This window comes from Panulirus ornatus, chromosome 39 (assembly GCF_036320965.1).
Source record: "Panulirus ornatus isolate Po-2019 chromosome 39, ASM3632096v1, whole genome shotgun sequence".
In the NCBI taxonomy this organism is placed as follows: Eukaryota; Metazoa; Arthropoda; class Malacostraca; order Decapoda; family Palinuridae; genus Panulirus; species Panulirus ornatus.
The window spans coordinates 11,462,114-11,479,466 of NC_092262.1; the positions used below are offsets into that span (position 1 = coordinate 11,462,114).

Consider the following 17,353-nt stretch of genomic DNA (forward strand, 5'->3'; position numbering starts at 1 on the left):
TAGATGGTATCCCGTTAACGCTGGCGGCCTCGGAAGATCGACCTGGCTCTGTGGCGGACGTAGATGTAGCCGTTGTAGATGGTAGTGGGTGTAATTCTGGACCTCCGTGGTGTAGCGCTTATAGCGTTGCTGACCATGATGCGTTCACGGGCCGCCCAGGCTCGAGCGTATGGGTTCGAATCCTGGTTGCGACAGTCGGCCCACAGTCAACCCAGCTGTTCATCCAACCCTTAGGGGGTTTGTCGATGAGATGGGTGCCTGGCTCAGGCTAAGGGTCTCTTCGTTGTATATCAAGTGACAGTGATATTTCTCTCTTGTGTCTCCACTGATGATGTGATTATGACGCGAAAGTGCACTTGGGAACTTATCGTGTTTCATTTCTCCCCGTGGACTCATATGTATATATATATATATATATATATATATATATATATATATATATATATATATATATAGGTGTTGTAGTTCATTATATAAAGGTATTGCTGTTCAAGTGTTGGTCATGTCGATGATGGTCTTATGCTAAGTCACACGAGGCAGACGGACCTTCTGGTCGGAATTGATAATGTCTCTTGTTGGTGTTTGCGCCTGCCTGGCACGGACCCCCCCAACCACCACCACCACCGCCCCTAGCACGGACCTTCCCCCTCCCCCTTACCGCCCCTAGCACGGACCACTACCACCCCTAGCACGGACTACTACCCCCCCCTAGCACGGACCACTACCACCTCTAGCACGGACCACCCCCGCCCCTTGCACGGACCACTACCACCCCATCCCCTACTGATCACTTGGGGGAGGGGGATGATTAGCGGGTGGGATAAGATAAGGTGGTTAAGAGAAGAGAGAAGAGAAAGAGAGAGTAGGCAGGACATTGTCTTGCGTATATAAGCTGGGGGGGGGGGATGTGTTGGATACGACCTTGATGCCACTTAAACTAGTGGTCTTTATGGGGACCTAGTTGTCCCCCCCCTTAACCCCCCCTCTGTGTTCTTGTGTTCTGCTGGTCAGCGGTAATGTTCTCTGTTCTTGTGTTCTGCTGGTCAGCGGTAATGTTCTCTGTTCTTGTGTTCTGCTGGTCAGCGGTAATGTTCTCTGTTCTTGTGTTCTTCTGGTCGTCAAGATGGGGGGGGGGGTGACCATTATTACCTCCTGCCTTCGTGTTGTTCAGTGCAAATGTTCTTCGTTGAGTAGATGTGAACAGAATGTGTTATAGAATGTTATACAATGAGTTATGAGGAAGGTGTGATGAGGTGGGCTGTATACCTGGCCTGCATAGGTGGAGGCTTCTCATTAACCAAGAGAGGTTGTGTGTGTGTGTGTGTGTGTGTTTATATATTAGATTCTATCGTGTGATACATAGCGTCATGCACCATCATGTCTTCTGTTGCTAGACAGTTCCATGATGGCATGGGTTCGGGGGTGGAGGGAGGTTAGTGGTGGGGGTTGAAGGTAAGGCTTGGGGTTAGGAAAGTGGGGTGTGTTGGGGGAGACGTGGGGTGGCTCGAGTGTGGGGTAGACGACCCGGCCTCCACCGCTGGCTAGCCTGACTGACCCCCCTCCACCCCCAACACACGACTAACCCCCACCTTCCTTCCCCAACACGCGACTCCACCCCGTTCTCCCTCCCCACCCTCTCCCCAACACACGACCAACCCCCTCCCTTAACACACGACAGACCCTCTTCTCCCTCCCCAACACACGACCGACACACCTTCTCCCTCCCCAACACACGACCGACACACCTTCTCCCTCCCCAACACACGACCGACACACCTTCTCCCTCCCCAACACACGACCGACACACCTTCTCCCTCCCCAACACACGACCAACCCCCTCTTCCTTCCCCAACACACGACCAACCCCGTTTCCCTCCCCAACACACGACCAACTCCCCCCCCCCCTCCCGAACACCCCCCCCCCCCCCCCAACACGCGCAGGTCGAGGTGTCCGAGATTGTGGAAGCTGTTGCTCCTTGTAACCCGCTGGGTTGACTAGGGGGAGAGAGAGATGGGGTGGGTGAGAGATAGGTAGTGGTGGTTGAGGAGGAGGGATAGGGGGGGAGAGAGGGGTGGGTGGGTGGGTTGTGTACACTCTACAATGGGTGGAGGGGAGAAGGGCAGGGGGAGGCTTAATATCGGCTTGCGTAAGCCGATGTAAGGGAGGGGAGGGGCCTCACAGGCCCAACCCACCCCAATGCCTCTTGCCAAACTACGTTTTTCTTTCTGGTCACCACAGATGCCACCACAGCCCACCACCAACGCCTTAACACGCGTTCGGAACCCATGGCAGCAGATGGTAGCCAACATGTGGACACGGTAAAAAAAAAAAAAAAAAAAAAAAAAAAAGCTCAAATTTGCATTTTTGTCCCCCATGGTGCTGGCGAAATGTTGAAAGTAATTGTTTTCGTACAATTTAGCATACAGTCTGGACTGTGTGTGTTTTTGTGTTATATAAGATGTTTAGTCAGCGTCTGACGTGTCTAAATTGGCAAAGTTATATCAACAAATGGCTCTGAAATTTAGTAGCAAATTGCTCTAAAGTTTCCCAATAAATGGCTCCGAAATTTACTAACAAATGGCTTTGAAATTGGCTAGCAAATGGCTATAAAATTTACCAACAAGTGACTCTGAAATTTACCAACAAATGACTCTGAAATTTGCTAACAAATGGCTCTGAAATTTACCAAAGTGACTGAAATTTACCAACAAATGGCTCTGAAATTTGCTAGCAAATGGCTCTGAAATTTACCAACAAATGACTGAAATTTACCAACAGATGGCTCTGAAATTTACCAAAAGATAGCTTATAAATTTACCAACGAATGGCTCTAAAATTTACCAACAAATAGCTCTGAAATCCACCAAAATATAAATGTGCTTTATTAGATAGCGTTTGATTTAATGATACAGAAGTAGGAACGCAGAATAAAAGGCCTCAGTTAAAAGGCCTCATTATTATTTATAGCGCTCGCCGTCTCTTGAGCCAAGCCTTAAGAAGACATAGTTAAATGCAGATGTTAAAGGGGTGTGGGAGAGCGAGACAGTTCGATATTTAAATGGCTTCGTACCCGACCTACAAAACCCGGCCTTTTAAAAGGCGTGTTATGACACTCGAAGCCTCGCGAACGTAAAGTGTACTTAAAGCGCTAGAGTTGAGCACGATAAGTGAATAAACGTATCTATTGACGAGGTAAAAGTTGAAGATAGAATGTGGTCATTAAGGGGTGGGATGGGGGGGGGGGGTTGAAGGTGTGTGTGTGTGTGTGTGTGTGTGCTGCCGCGTGCGGCGATAGGCTGCGGGAACTGGGCGCGGCGGCAACCTAGGCTTCCCATTGGTCGGGCCCCCCGCCTCTCGGGAGGCGCGGCAGCCCGACCCCCTTCCTTCCTTCTCTCTCTCTCTCTCTCTCTCTCTCTCTCTCTCTCTCTCTCTCTCTCTCTCTCTCTCTCATATAGCCTGCGGTATTTCTATATTCCAACTACCAGTTCTGCCGGAGCACAGGTCAGGAGATATATATATATATATATATATATATATATATATATATATATATATATATATATATATATATATATATATTTTTTTTTTTTTTTTTTTTCTTTCACACCATTCGCCATTTCCCGCATCAGCGAGGCAGCGCCAAGAACAGAGGACCGGGCCTCTGAGGGAATATCCTCACCTGGCCCCCTTCTCTGTTCCTTCTCTTGGAAATAAAAAAAAAAAAAGAGGGGAGGATTTCCAGCCCCCTCCTCGCTCCCTTCCCTTTTAGTCGCCTTCTACGACACGCAGGGAATGCGTGAGAAGTATTCTTTCTCCCCTATCCCCTGTCAAAGATTCATATAATTGTTCTTGAGTGATTATGTGCTGTCAGAGATTCATAATCGTTCTTGAGTAACTATGTGTTGTCAAAGATTCATAATCACTTGCTGTCAGAGATTCATAATCGTTCTTGAGTGATTATGCGCTACCCCACTGATGCAGGAAAGGGCGATCAAGTATGGTGAAATGATAAGTAAAATGAATATAAATATATACTCATTATTTCTCTTTCACTTAATTTCTTCCTCTTCTCGTCTCTTCTCAAAATTACCATTAATTTGCTCTCAAATTCAGCTTCACCTAATTAGGGGGTACCACCCTAAAAGAAGCCATTACTGTATTACCCTGTATCTCAGTGTGCTTTTATACGGTGTCATTTAAGAGTTATATCCTGTTTTCGTGTGGGGTCGGGTAGTGCTGGGAATGGATGAAGGCAAGCAAGTATGAATATGTAGATGTGTATGTGTATATATGTAATGTCTGTGTATGTGCATGTATATGTATGTATATGTTGATGTGTACATGTGCATATATAGGTGTTTATGTATATATATGTGTATATGAGTGGATAGGCCATTCTTTGTCTGTTTCCTGGCGCTACCTCACTAATGCGGGAAACTGCGATTATGTATGATAATAGAAAAATTATATATATATATATATATATATATATATATATATATATATATATATATATGTATATATATATATATATCTATATATATATATATATATATATATATATATATTTATTATACTTTGTCGCTGTCTCCCGCGTTTGCGAGGTAGCGCAAGGAAACAGACGAAAGAAATGGCCCAACCCCCCCCCATACACATGTATATACATCCGTCCACACACGCAAATATACATACCTACACAGCTTTCCATGGTTTACCCCAGACGCTTCACATGCCTTGATTCAATCCACTGACAGCACGTCAACCCCGGTATACCACATCGCTCCAATTCACTCTATTCCTTGCCCTCCTTTCACCCTCCTGCATGTTCAGGCCCCGATCACACAAAATCTTTTTCACTCCATCTTTCCACCTCCAATTTGGTCTCCCTCTTCTCCTCGTTCCCTCCACCTCCGACACATATATCCTCTTGGTCAATCTTTCCTCACTCATTCTCTCCATGTGCCCAAACCACTTCAAAACACCCTCTTCTGCTTTCTCAACCACGCTCTTTTTATTTCCACACATCTCTCTTACCCTTACGTTACTCACTCGATCAAACCACCTCACACCACATATTGTCCTCAAACATCTCATTTCCAGCACATCCATCCTCCTGCGCACAACTCTATCCATAGCCTACGCCTCGCAACCATACAACATTGTTGGAACCACTATTCCTTCAAACATACCCGTTTTTGCTTTCCGAGATAATGTTCTCGACTTCCACACATTCTTATCTCAGCCTCATGATATGCCATATGGTAGGGGTCACCAATTCATAACACTTTGACAATGGTAATGGCCATTTATAGGTATTGCTGTATTATGTCATATGTTCTCATGTCCTTGTACCTCCCTCTCCTCCTCCCCAACAGGAAAGGCAACATATTTGTCGTCCTAATTATAGTCGTGTAATCAGTAATCCATCCTAGTTATAGTCATGTAATCATTAATCTGTCCTAGTTATAATAGTGTAATCAGTGATCCGTCGTAGTTATAGTCATGTAATCAGTAATCTGTCTTAGTTCTAGTCGTGTGATCAGTGATCCATCCTAGTTATAGTTGTGTTATCAGTAATCCATCCTAGTTATAGTCTTGTAATCAGTAATCGCGTGCCTATTCGAAATTCAAAAATCCACATTTCAATTCAAGTCATTATAGCTTTGCAAACAACTTCCAATCTCCCATTCCTTCAGAAATGAAGACCTTGGAAACTATGACCTCTATGCTCAACTGCTGTTCTTAAATGAATTAACGACTAACCCCACTTGTAGTAGGGACTCTTGAGACTGGGCTTGTCCTATTTGCACTAGAACATTGCGAAGTCGTTGTTCAAGGTCGAAGTGTGGATGAAAGGTAGGCTTAAATGGTAGGGGATTGCATTTGCATCACCCAGGTTATTGGATGTAGATATCTCAACTGGAGAGTAGAATTGATTTATTGTTTATCCTGTGGAAGATATTGGGGGACAAAATCTCTGAACTTGTGACTGGCATGTATGAATTTTGCTTGGCTCCTGATGACCTCTTTTTGATTTTTGTAATTGCTTGCATTTGTACCATTTTTCCATAAAAAAAGAGCAGTTACATGGGTAATGATTTTGTAACCACTTAGGGTAACGGCCACTAAAAAACACCTTCATGAGTAAATGACTGGTAGCCACTGAAGGTCATGTTCTGGAACCCCTTGTAGGGTGAAAGGTTGTAATCACATGTAGGGTAATAAATGTATCACCATGTATGGGAGAGTGATTCTTTAGTGGATGATGTCATGCATAGAGCTTCAGACTGGCTAGGGAAGTCCAGTTTTATTGCAAGTGGTAGAGTCTCAGTGAATCATGGATTTGCTTCAGAGAATGTGTGAGAAATGGCGACACGGTTACACATTTGGAGAAAGGTATATTCTCTGTGGAAGGTGGAATTAATGTATAGGGTGTAGGTAGAAAGCTGCCAGAAGCAGTTAAGTTTATTTATGAAGCACTTAAGGTATGTATGAAAGTAGGAAGAGAAGAGGGTAATTAGTTCCAGGTGTGTGGCAGGGGTGTGTGTGATGTCACCACGACTGTTTAATTGCCCATGGAATGAGGTGTTGGAAGTAAATGCAAGGGTCTTAGAGAGAGGAACAGGTCTGCAGTGTGTCAGGGGATTGGGAGTTGAGATGGGTGGTAGGGGTGGCAAATAGGCGAGTCATTTGTTTGATGATGACTAGGCACTAGTCATAGCATGATCAAGAGAGGAACTGTTGCATCTGGTGTCTGGAAGAGTGTGTGAAAAGAGAATTTTGAGAGTAAATGTGAATAATAGTAATGTTATTAGGTTTAGCAGTGGAGAGAGATGGTTAGAGTGTGAGTTTGAATAAAGAGAACCGGGAGGAAGTGGGGCATTTTAGATACTTGGGAGTGGACATTGGAACCGTGGAAACTGAAGCGAGTTATAGGGCAGATGATGTGGGGGCTAAGGTCCTTCGTACATGGAAAGAGAGGTCTTTGTCAATGAGGGCAGTGACTGGAAAGAGATCCTTTCTCAGAGAAGGGTCCTCCTGGGTCAGTTATGATTGATTATGTGAATGGAGCATTCTAAGGATGGGGTTCTTGATTTTTTTCCTTTTTTCTTTTGGTGAAAAAAGAGTAACTCCTCATTTGGATGGCTGGAGCTTAAGTCCACTCCCATCCACTTTAAATGTGCCTGGGCACTGATAGAATATTCTTGTAGTGCATCATGAGTTATATTTGGATTCTGGTATAGGAGTGAGTGGGAGTAGATGCTGAGTTTTGGCAGGAAAAGTGATGAAAGGTTGACAATTTTCCGCAACATAAGGTAAGTGGAACCATGGTCTCTGGTTTTTGAGAGTCATCGTGACTTTATGATTTTGAAACTTTGAGGTAACGTTTACAATGCTCTTCTACCTGTAAGATCTGAGATATCATTTTCCCTCCATGAAAGTGATTATCATTGTCAGTGTAATTTAGGAGTAACAAAGCAGCTCTTTACATGAGTTTATGTAGATTTATGTTAGTGTTCTGAGTTAACCAAGTATTGTATTGCAGGCCATTGTACTAGAAGGAAAGTACTGGAAGCGACAGTTAGAGGCTGTCACTGCCGAGTACAAGAAGTGGAGAATTTACTACAGGAATAAGATATCGGGCAGAACCATACTGGACAATGACACGGTGAGCCGTGACTACCTGTGTTACCTTCATTATTACTGTCGAGTAACCTGTGTATCAATTACACATGTATCTGTATTCTCTCTTGACTATAATGCAAGGCCCCTTTGCACTTCATTTACATTTTGCTTTCTCCTTCTTGAAAGGTGCTATCACTAGTTTATTCTTGGCAGGAAAAAAGTGTTGAACTCCTCTGAATGACCAGACACTTGTTTTATATACACATTTGACTTACCCAGAGAGATACAGCACAGTGCCATTCACAGTGTTTAGGAATTAATATTCCTGTAATCTTATCAGGGACTGCAGATATGTTTATCTTAAACGTTTTCCATATATGGTGTAAATTTGATGGACCATAAAGATGGCTGCATTTTCTCATAAGTAGTTACTTGCACCTCTAATCCATGATGGTGACAAACATGCTTTGATTAATTTATGATTTTTTGAAACTTCTAACTTGCAGTAGGTATGGTAGCAGTATTCAGTCAGTTAACTGAACAAAAAGATTGACTTAAGAGAGGGGCATTTTGTAGTTGCTACTCTACATGTAAGCTGCAGTTATAATTTACATTATGCTTCACTTTTATTATTTATTTTTTTCTTTGTATATCATACTTCAAAGGCCCAAATGTTTATCTTATATAAGGTGTAGTGAAACACATAAAAAAACAGTTCTGATGAAGATCTAAAGGGATATAAAGACATATCAAGCTATATTTTAGTAAACTTAAAATGACAGAAGAAATGAAAATCATTAAGAACTGAGCTAGAAATACTGAAATTTTCGAAGATCTGAAAGCAGATGAGAAAGTGTAACCCTTGCCTGCATTAGAGTGTGGTTTCAGATAGGTTTGTGTATGGGGGAAGCAGATATAAAACTGGGCTTGGATATCCCCCAGCCCTCAATGGAGGCTTCAGTCACGGACAAAAATCTACATCAAGGCTGGGCCTTAATTGAAATATAGAGAGGATTATGAAAGGGTAAGAGACAAGGGGAAGTTTTAGGAATTTTTAAAGAAGTGTAAAACTTGTCTTTTAAAGTGCGACAGGTCATAGTTATTGGGAAAGACATAAGGAGGTTTAGAGTTCCAAAGCTTTGAGGTTTAGTGAAAGAAACAATTTTCAAAACAACCCACACTTGAGTTGCCAATGACCACATAGTAATTATATGATGCAGCAGCTTGCCAACTATTGTGCGTGGTCTAGACAGTGGTGGGGACACACAGGCAGCCAGCTTTCGGCGATGAAAACCAGAGTAATACCTATAGAAGAGGGAAAGTTAACCAACATTTTGGCTTCGGGCAAGAGGGTCAAGTTTTGAAATTAGCCTCAACTCTCTCAAGTAAGGATGCAAAGCTAGAACAATCCCAGATGTGTGAGCAGTACTCCATACAAAGATGAATCAATCCTTTGTATAAACAGAGCACCTGTTTGGAAGAAAAGAAGTTTCGCCGTCTAAACAGGACTCCCAGTTTCTTAGTGGTAGACTTACCTATTTTTGATAATGTGGGTCTCCAAGAAAGAGTGGATGTTACAATAATACCAAATATATTCATTGAGATGAGGTGGGATTACAGAACCATGGAAGGAGAGAAGAGTTGTTAGGAGTTTTTGATGGAGAGATTGGCAGAAACTGGATCTTGGATGCATTGAACTTAACTAGATTTTATCTACCTCTCAGAGATATCCTCTCTAAGTCTGAGTTTATTGAGGAAGTAGTGTCGAGATGAGATGCAGATCGAGTGAGAGAGGAAGAAGTGGAATTGAGGGATGTGGATGAATGCAGCATATGAGTGCACTTAGTTAAATGTAGAAGAGAGGAAATCGTTGATAAAAAGGAGAAAAAGTGCAGGGGACAAGACAGATCCAGGAAGGACACCACTATTGATGGAAAAAGGAGCAGGGGAGGCTGATCCATCAACAACCACAGAGATAGATTGGCTGGAGAGGAAGCTAGAAGTAAGAGAGCAAAGTGAGGTAGGGAAGTCAGAAGAGGGGGCTTAGAGATAAGACCCCAACGCCACACCCTGTCAGAAGCTTTGGATATGTCAAGGACAGTTACATAGAACAACCCAAATGCTTTCATGGATGATGACCAGACATTAGTAAGATAGAAAAGAACATCTCTATTTAATCTAACTTTACGGAAGCCATACTTGTTGAGTCATTACGATGTGTGTTTATTGGATGCACTATGGTGTCATAATAAGTTTCTACCAGTACCGCTTATTCGACACTTTTGAGTCGAAAAAAGAAATTACCATTAAAAAATGTAGTGCCAGATTTTGATATGGAGGATGGTATGGGACTCCAATTTTATCAGGTTAGGCGAGTTTATAGAGGGACCTGTGTTACATGGCTGAGCACAGCTTGCACCATTGTTATTTTGATGGGCAGAGATTATGCAGAGGGGGAGCCTGTGTTACATGGGTGGGCAGAATTTATGCAGAGGAGGAGCTGTTACATGGATAGGCAGAGCTTATTCATAGGAACCTGTTATGTGGATTGATGGAGCTTACACAGAGGAGGAGCCTATGTTAAACTGTGTTACATTGGTGGCCAAAGCTTACGCAGAGGAGGAGCCTGTGTTATATGGATCGGCAGAGCTTTCATAGAGGAGGAGCCTGTGTTGCATTGGTGGCCAGAGCTTATGCAGAGGAGGAGCCTGTGTTATATGGATGGGCAGTGCTTACATAGAGGAGCCATGCACTCAGTAATAAAGTCAGTTGTACATTTTGTATAATGTTCTACATTGTTATTTTCGCTAGATTGTTACCTCACTCATGAACTAATATTTATTGAGATACTAACAAAAATGATGGAGGAAATGGGTGATAGAGATGGCATAACCAGCAAGTGTGGCAGCGTTAGTAAGCACAGAAAGTTCAGATTATACTCCGTGAGCAATATTGTAGATTGTATTTTCTGTGTAATTTTTCGACAGTTCTCTTCAGTAGGTTTATATTTACATATTGAACTGAAAATTATTCATGTATTCACATGATAATGAAGATGAAATGAAATAAACAAATTAACATAGTGAACTAGCACCCCCTGGATGCAGTTTGGGTGTTATTATCATGCCTATATGATGTACTATGTTATACCATTATGTTAAGACTTCAGTATTAGAATTTAAGAGCATGAAGAGGAAGATATATGATACTGGGATAACCATAATTTTTTCTTTACTCATTCATATTGATAAAGAAGTGAGCTGTAGAATAGAATGCATTTCATGTTAGTTCATCACAGTTATGTAAGTCATTAGGGATGGATAAGAAGGATTGCAACAGCTAAGGGGCTTAAGAATGGATGTGAGCAAATCGGCCTCCTCTTTGTCCATTCCTGGCACTATCTTGCTGACGTTCGAAATGGCAAACAAGTATGAAAGAAAGACCAAGTGTTTTAGAATTCTGTAGAGTAAGTCTTTCAGAATCAGCAATATGTTTTTGTTGATGACAGATTTCATGGAACCTAAAGAGTGTAGGGGGTAATGGGTTTATTCATGATGATTTCTTCAGACTTATAATTTTCTCTTGACTAGATAAGGCAGATTCAGTGAAATGCTTTTATTAATTTCACCTTCTACAGTACTTAGTTCATTTGTTGGTAGACATTGGTAAATACATAGTTTATTCTGTTGCTTAGAATATTACTTGATATAGATGATATGAAGCCTGAATGAATGATAGATTATGAAAAAGTTTAGTTGATATAAGAATGACATCAGAAGAATTAGAACAAGAATTATTTGACTGTGCGACTGACATGTTTTAAGTGTTTTAGAAATGCAACCTGTTTCCTAGATCTTTTCTTTATAACTTAGGTGTTGCATATGTTTATTTGATTATTCGTACACTTCAGTCGTACTCCCATTTACGTGTATAGATCAGGGTCATGTACGTTCAGCCCCTCATCTCACTCAATCTTACCAAACTTAATGGTGTACTGAATTTATCAAAGGCTTCCATACTACTATTGCACTATGTGAGTATTCACTTTGCTCACATAAGTTGATTTGTGTAGTTTAACATTTCAAAAAACTTCCAAACTGACACAAAATTTTTGCATGCACATATTCTACTATTATTCCCCCTGTAATTTACATTAGAATTATGTTTATTCTTCTGCAGTTTCCTGTTTACATATGTTTACTGTATTCTGCCTAGGTAAGGTAGGAGCAGTAATAGAGGTCTGGGCATTTGACGAAAAACTCTCGCACAAAGGGCTCTCTTCTGAGTGCTTTTTGTTACCCTAGCTTCTCAGCCCCACCATTTAGCAGCTAGAGTTAATCTCCCTTCAAGCCTGGTCTACCTTTATTTAACATTCCTTCAACCATACCACCACAACTCTGCTTCATTATCCTGTCATTAAGTGTGTATCTTACATTGCCATAATATTTTTATAGGATTTCATGCCAATAATGACAATGTAGAAAATTGTTTGCAGCACACCCTTTTCACCTATAAGTGTTTGTATTTATCTATCTGTCTGTATATTTGATGCCAGTTCCAACTGGAACTCCCTCAAGAGGGTGGCCACAGCGATAGAATCTCCATAACCAGTGAACTCCAGTGCTGCTTCTTAGCCTTTCGTGCCTCACCCTTAACAGGCCACTGGCAGAGGGCAACTCTAGCACAGTGTTTACAGAGGCTCCTATTTAATATTCCTTCTGATTACTACTACCTAATGCTCCTGCCTAAATGTTCTTGGTGACCAAGATTGTCAACCATGCCCAATCAAAAGTATTACATTTAACCATGTTGTTTCATTTCAATTTTAGATAAATATCTTTTTTGACAATACAGTGAAAATGTCTCATATTCATATCAGCTATACACTTGAAATTATAATTTTTTATACATGGAATTTAGCTAATCTTGCAATTTTTGATTATTTTACTGCTCAGCCTTACAATAAGTCGTATCTTTTTTTTTTTTTTATTCAAGTGAAACAATAGTTTTTACATCTTTGATTTGTTTTATACTTTTATAACAATATTTTTTGTTGTTTCCAGTCAGGTTGCAAGTCGAAGGAATATTCTAAATCTGTAAATGAGAAACAGAAGGTAAAAGCTTGGAGTGGACATTTGCTTGGTCCTCACCCCTTTAACTTGCTCCCAGTAATACTTACAAATTCTTACAATTGGTTAAAATGTACCTCGACTGGCTATTTTTCAATTTTGTTGTTTTTTATTTCTGTTTTGAATGCCCTGGAGGTTGAGTATTACACATATACTATGTTTTTTTATTCGTAGGCTATGTAAAAAGATCATGCATGGTTGGTTTATAATCATGCGAATTTCAGTGAGGATATCATGCAGCCTTAATTGACTCTTTACCACAAGTGTAGAGCTTTGGATTTTTACCATGTTGCTTTTGTGTTTTTATCCATCTTCTCCCACACTCCACTTTTCTGAATGCAAAGAGTCTTGTAATTTGCTTGGCATATCCACCAAATGAATGACTTAATTACCTCATCTATAAGCTTTACTTACATTCTTTTCATAAGTTGTGCAGAATTGCTTTGCGTGTTAGTACTTCATACTCATAGTGTGTGACTTGTGTTAACTTTAGATTTGAATATGTACTTTTCTGTTTATAAGTTTTCCAAACTTGATTAACAGCACCGTGCATTACAAAGTGTTTCATGTATACATATACGATCCAAATCATTGGTAAGTCATTATCCAACATAGTCATCTTTTTCTCGTACTCTTTCATATTCATCGTTATGTATTGTCCAAGAAGGACTACCAGATGTAGTTAATATTATTGAGTCATTTGATATATTGGTAATTGATCAAGAGAAAGGCATTGGAGCTGAAAAGAGGGCATATGAGAGATGGGCTTTGAAAGTATCAAGAGGAATGTCAAAGAGAATACAAAAATGTTCTGGAAAGAGGGGAACAGGTGGGGCAACATTGAAGAGAGTGGCTAGGGAAGTGATTTCAGGCAAAGAAAATTGTAGTGAGAGATGGAGTGAGTATTTTATTTTTGAAGAACTGCTGAATGTGTTAGATGATAGGGAGGCAGACTTGATATGTTGGGGACGAGGTGGCATGTGGAATGAGTAAGCCATGGTAAATACGATGATGAAAAGAGAGGAGTCATAAAAGCTTTGCAGAAGATGAAGTCTGGCAATGCTGCAAGTGTGGATGGGATTGCAATTGAGTTTCTCAGAAGAAAGGGTGATAGTGCTGTTGTTTGCTTAAGCTGCTTGACATTTGTATGGCTCAAAGGTGAGGTGTTGGGACTGGGAAATGCATTCATAATTTCTTTGTACTAGAGCAAGAGTGACAGAAATGAATGTTTTTGAGTATATCTGGTTAGGTATCTGCAAGATGGTATATGGTAGCGGGAGTTAGCTGATGCCTGGGATTCTCCCAAAATATGAGAACAACCTGATTTTCTGCATTTAACAGCTGCATAATTACTTGATTAGGAGACAGGGAATTAGCTCTTAATGGCAGGGTATACACTTTCATCTCTACATGTAAGATGAATTTTTTTATACCAATACAGATTGTAACAGTAAAGGTTCAGTTGGTGTTTGTCTAACCCTGGTTAACAGATGAGTCTCAGCGTAAATGTTACTGGGAAAAAGAAAGTGCCTGAGGAAGACAGCAAATGACATTCACCTTGCTTACACTGCAAACAGGGTAAAGTTTAGGTGCATCTAATATATATTGGAGGACTTGATGCTCATGTTTTGTGGTTGAAACTTAAAGAAATACCAATAATAATGATGCTGTTTCTTTAATAACTAATTTCCTTTCTTTCCCTAGCAGTGTTGTGTCAGGTACAAACAAACAATGACCTCATTTGTACACATCACTTCCTGCTTTCATGTTTAGTTGATCAAAACTGGTGCCTACCAAGCCCCACAGGCTGCTTTATGGTCTACCTTGACCACTTCATATGCCCTGGCTCAACCCAGTGAACAGAAGTTTGCCCCACATACCTCAATCGTTCTAATTCATGCCGCCCACTGCTCACTCTCTGAAACTTCAGGTCCCAGTACTCCAGAGTCTTAGCTCCATCATTTGATCTCCTCAGCAAATCCTTCTCCACTGCACACCCCCACCCCATTTGCTTCCTCCAATTCTGACATGAAGATTCTCTTAGGCAGTCTTTCAACTCTCATCCACTTCTTTTGTCCAAGCCATTTCAGCAAACCTTGCTCAGCTATCAGTCATAATGCTTTATTGCCACACCTCTCTTTTATGCTTTCATTTCTTACATGATCAGCCTGCCTCACACAATATACCATCCTCAGATATTTCACTCAACTTGCCTCACACAACATATCATCCTCAGACATTTGACTTTTAGCAACTTTCTGTTGTGTTCAAAGGCCAACACTCTCATCTTTGCCACATTGGCGGGATCACTATACATTCAAACATAACTGTCTTGACCCTCTCCCTCTGCCCCTATTACCTTAGCCCCCCTTTCCTAGCGTATGACTCACTTCAGCCCCCATGATTCCATCTGCTGCCACATCCACTTCCTCTAGGTCCTCCCTCATTCTTAAACCATCATGTCCGAGTCTCGTGCTGCTCCTCATTACCATATTTTTGTTCTTTTCTTTCAAACTATTCGCCATTTTCCGTGTTAGCGAGGTAGCGTTAAGAACAGAGGACTGGGCCTTTGAGGGAATATCCTCACCTGGCCCCCTTCTCTGTTCCTTCTTTTGGAAAATTAAAAAAAAACGAGAGGGGAGGCTTTCCAGGCCCCCGCTCCCTCCTCTTTTAGTCGCCTTCTACGACACGCAGGGAATACATGGGAAGTATTCTTTCTCCCCAATCCCCAGGGATAATATTTTTGTTCACATTTATATAATATTTTTTTCATACTTGTTCACTGTTTCCCGTATAAGCAAGGTAACCCTAGGGAAAGATGAAGAACTGCCTCACTTGCATACATGCTTTTCCTAACTTTCATAGATACTGCACCCAAACCAAAGGTCCCTCTCTTAGCCAAGCCTCACAGATTATTCCATGGTCTTTCCTTACTACTTCAATAAGCTCGATTCACTCCATTGACAGTACATCAGCCCCTGCATACCACATGGCTCAGATTGCTCTAATGACAACAACAAATATAATGATAAAACACAAGTATTAAAAACTGAGGACAGAAATGGGCTGCTTAGTTACCTTTTCAGAAATAATGTCAGACAAAGGATGATTAACTTCTTATAGCATTTTTGTAGATTAAAATGGCAATGTTGTAGCCATGGTCCAGGGGAGGAATGGGAAGTAACAAGTGGCTGTAGGCAAGGTCACCCTCACCAAATGTAGGACATTGCAGGCAGTGAGGAGTTTTGCTACCCCACTTAAGCCTATCCTGATTTTGAAGTTCATTGAAAGGAGCACCCACGTACAAATACTCATGATGTGATTTACACATAACAGCAGGGCTATATGAACTGCTCATCACACGAGAGATTGAGAGAGAGAGAGAGAGAGAGAGAGAATAAACAATTGAAAGTAAAAAATTAATGAGAAATTTTGTTTGTCCTGTTGAGTTTTAAATGGATAGTTGGAAGGAATGACACAGCTCATGAATTAGGAGAGAGGTATCATGTATAATTTTGAGAATGAAGCCAATCCCAACATTGATGAAGGGAAACTTGATTTCTCAGAATGCTAACCAATAGCCATCTGTAATCAGTTTGAGGCTCCCAAACCTCTCAGAAAGAAATAGATAAACAAATTACTATATCACAGATAGCAGTAAACAGGAAATAAATACCATCATCATTTAAAACTCCCTGACGTGAAATGAGGTTGTTGATGAAAGGGCAGTCAGCCGTGAACACATAACTGATGATTGGAAAAATTTATTATGAGCAGTGATATAGAAGATGCAATTTAGTTAAACAGTCCATAAGTCAAATGAGATGAAAGAGAGTTGAGGTCCAGAAAATATGTAGACAGGTTCAGTAGCAGGAGGGAATGAGAGAAGGGTAAAGACAACAGAGGTAGTGGTTAACCAGCTTTAGATATGTGCAGATGTGGTAAGACTTGGAGAAATTATAGATTTCAGCCCAGAAGAATGAAGGCAAATGCTAATTTAAGCACTCAAGAATAAAGGCAAATGCTGTGTCAAGTTAAGATGTGGGTTCTGCCATCCGGAAATGTGCATCAATCTCAAAGGAGACCAGAGATATGGAGGAGAGACAGCACATTGAAAGGGAAGTTGAAGGGAAGAGTGAGTGTGGAGGTACTTGAGATGTGGTTTGACTACTTTGCTCAGAGATTTGACTAGTGTGGACCATCTGTTTAGAGGTGATGATATATTGGGAATTGGCTGTTTAACTGCAGTTTTATTCTTGTTTATCTTAATCATAATTTCATAAACTTGTGCAGTTATATGCGTGTTAGATACTGATCTTTGGACTGAAAATGAAGATGAATCTCACAGATAGCATTTCTTTCAGTCCCTCTTTGACCTGGAGGGAATGGACTTCTCACGTAGCTACTCTGGAATGCCACCATCACTGGAGGAAGGAGATCTGTCAGAGTTTATGGATTTCACAGATCTTCTTTTTTCTTCACTTGTCAACCCACCGCAGCCTTTCGCCTTCCCAAATCCAAGAGAGATTGGTATGTTCACTTAATATTTGAAGACGTGATGTTTAAGTTTCATGAAGAAGCCTTTATCCTTCCCAGA

The 17,353-nt window shown here is 41.1% G+C and overlaps 1 protein-coding gene across 7 annotated transcripts in view; it reads left to right on the forward strand.

Moving 5' to 3' along the window:
• The window catches only part of Mondo (MLX interacting protein mondo), a 137,689-nt gene that overhangs the window by 60,737 nt on the left and 59,599 nt on the right, over nt 1–17,353 (forward strand). For 3 of the 7 annotated variants that reach the window (XM_071685069.1, XM_071685073.1, XM_071685076.1), the window contains 3 exons: nt 7,548–7,670; nt 12,691–12,741; nt 17,121–17,286. In XM_071685069.1, the coding sequence (XP_071541170.1) occupies nt 7,548–7,670; nt 12,691–12,741; nt 17,121–17,286 (340 nt within the window). The remainder of the gene's footprint in view (nt 1–7,547; nt 7,671–12,690; nt 12,742–17,120; nt 17,287–17,353) is intronic. The other 4 variants (XM_071685071.1, XM_071685075.1, XM_071685072.1 and 1 more) reach the window with 3 other exon arrangements.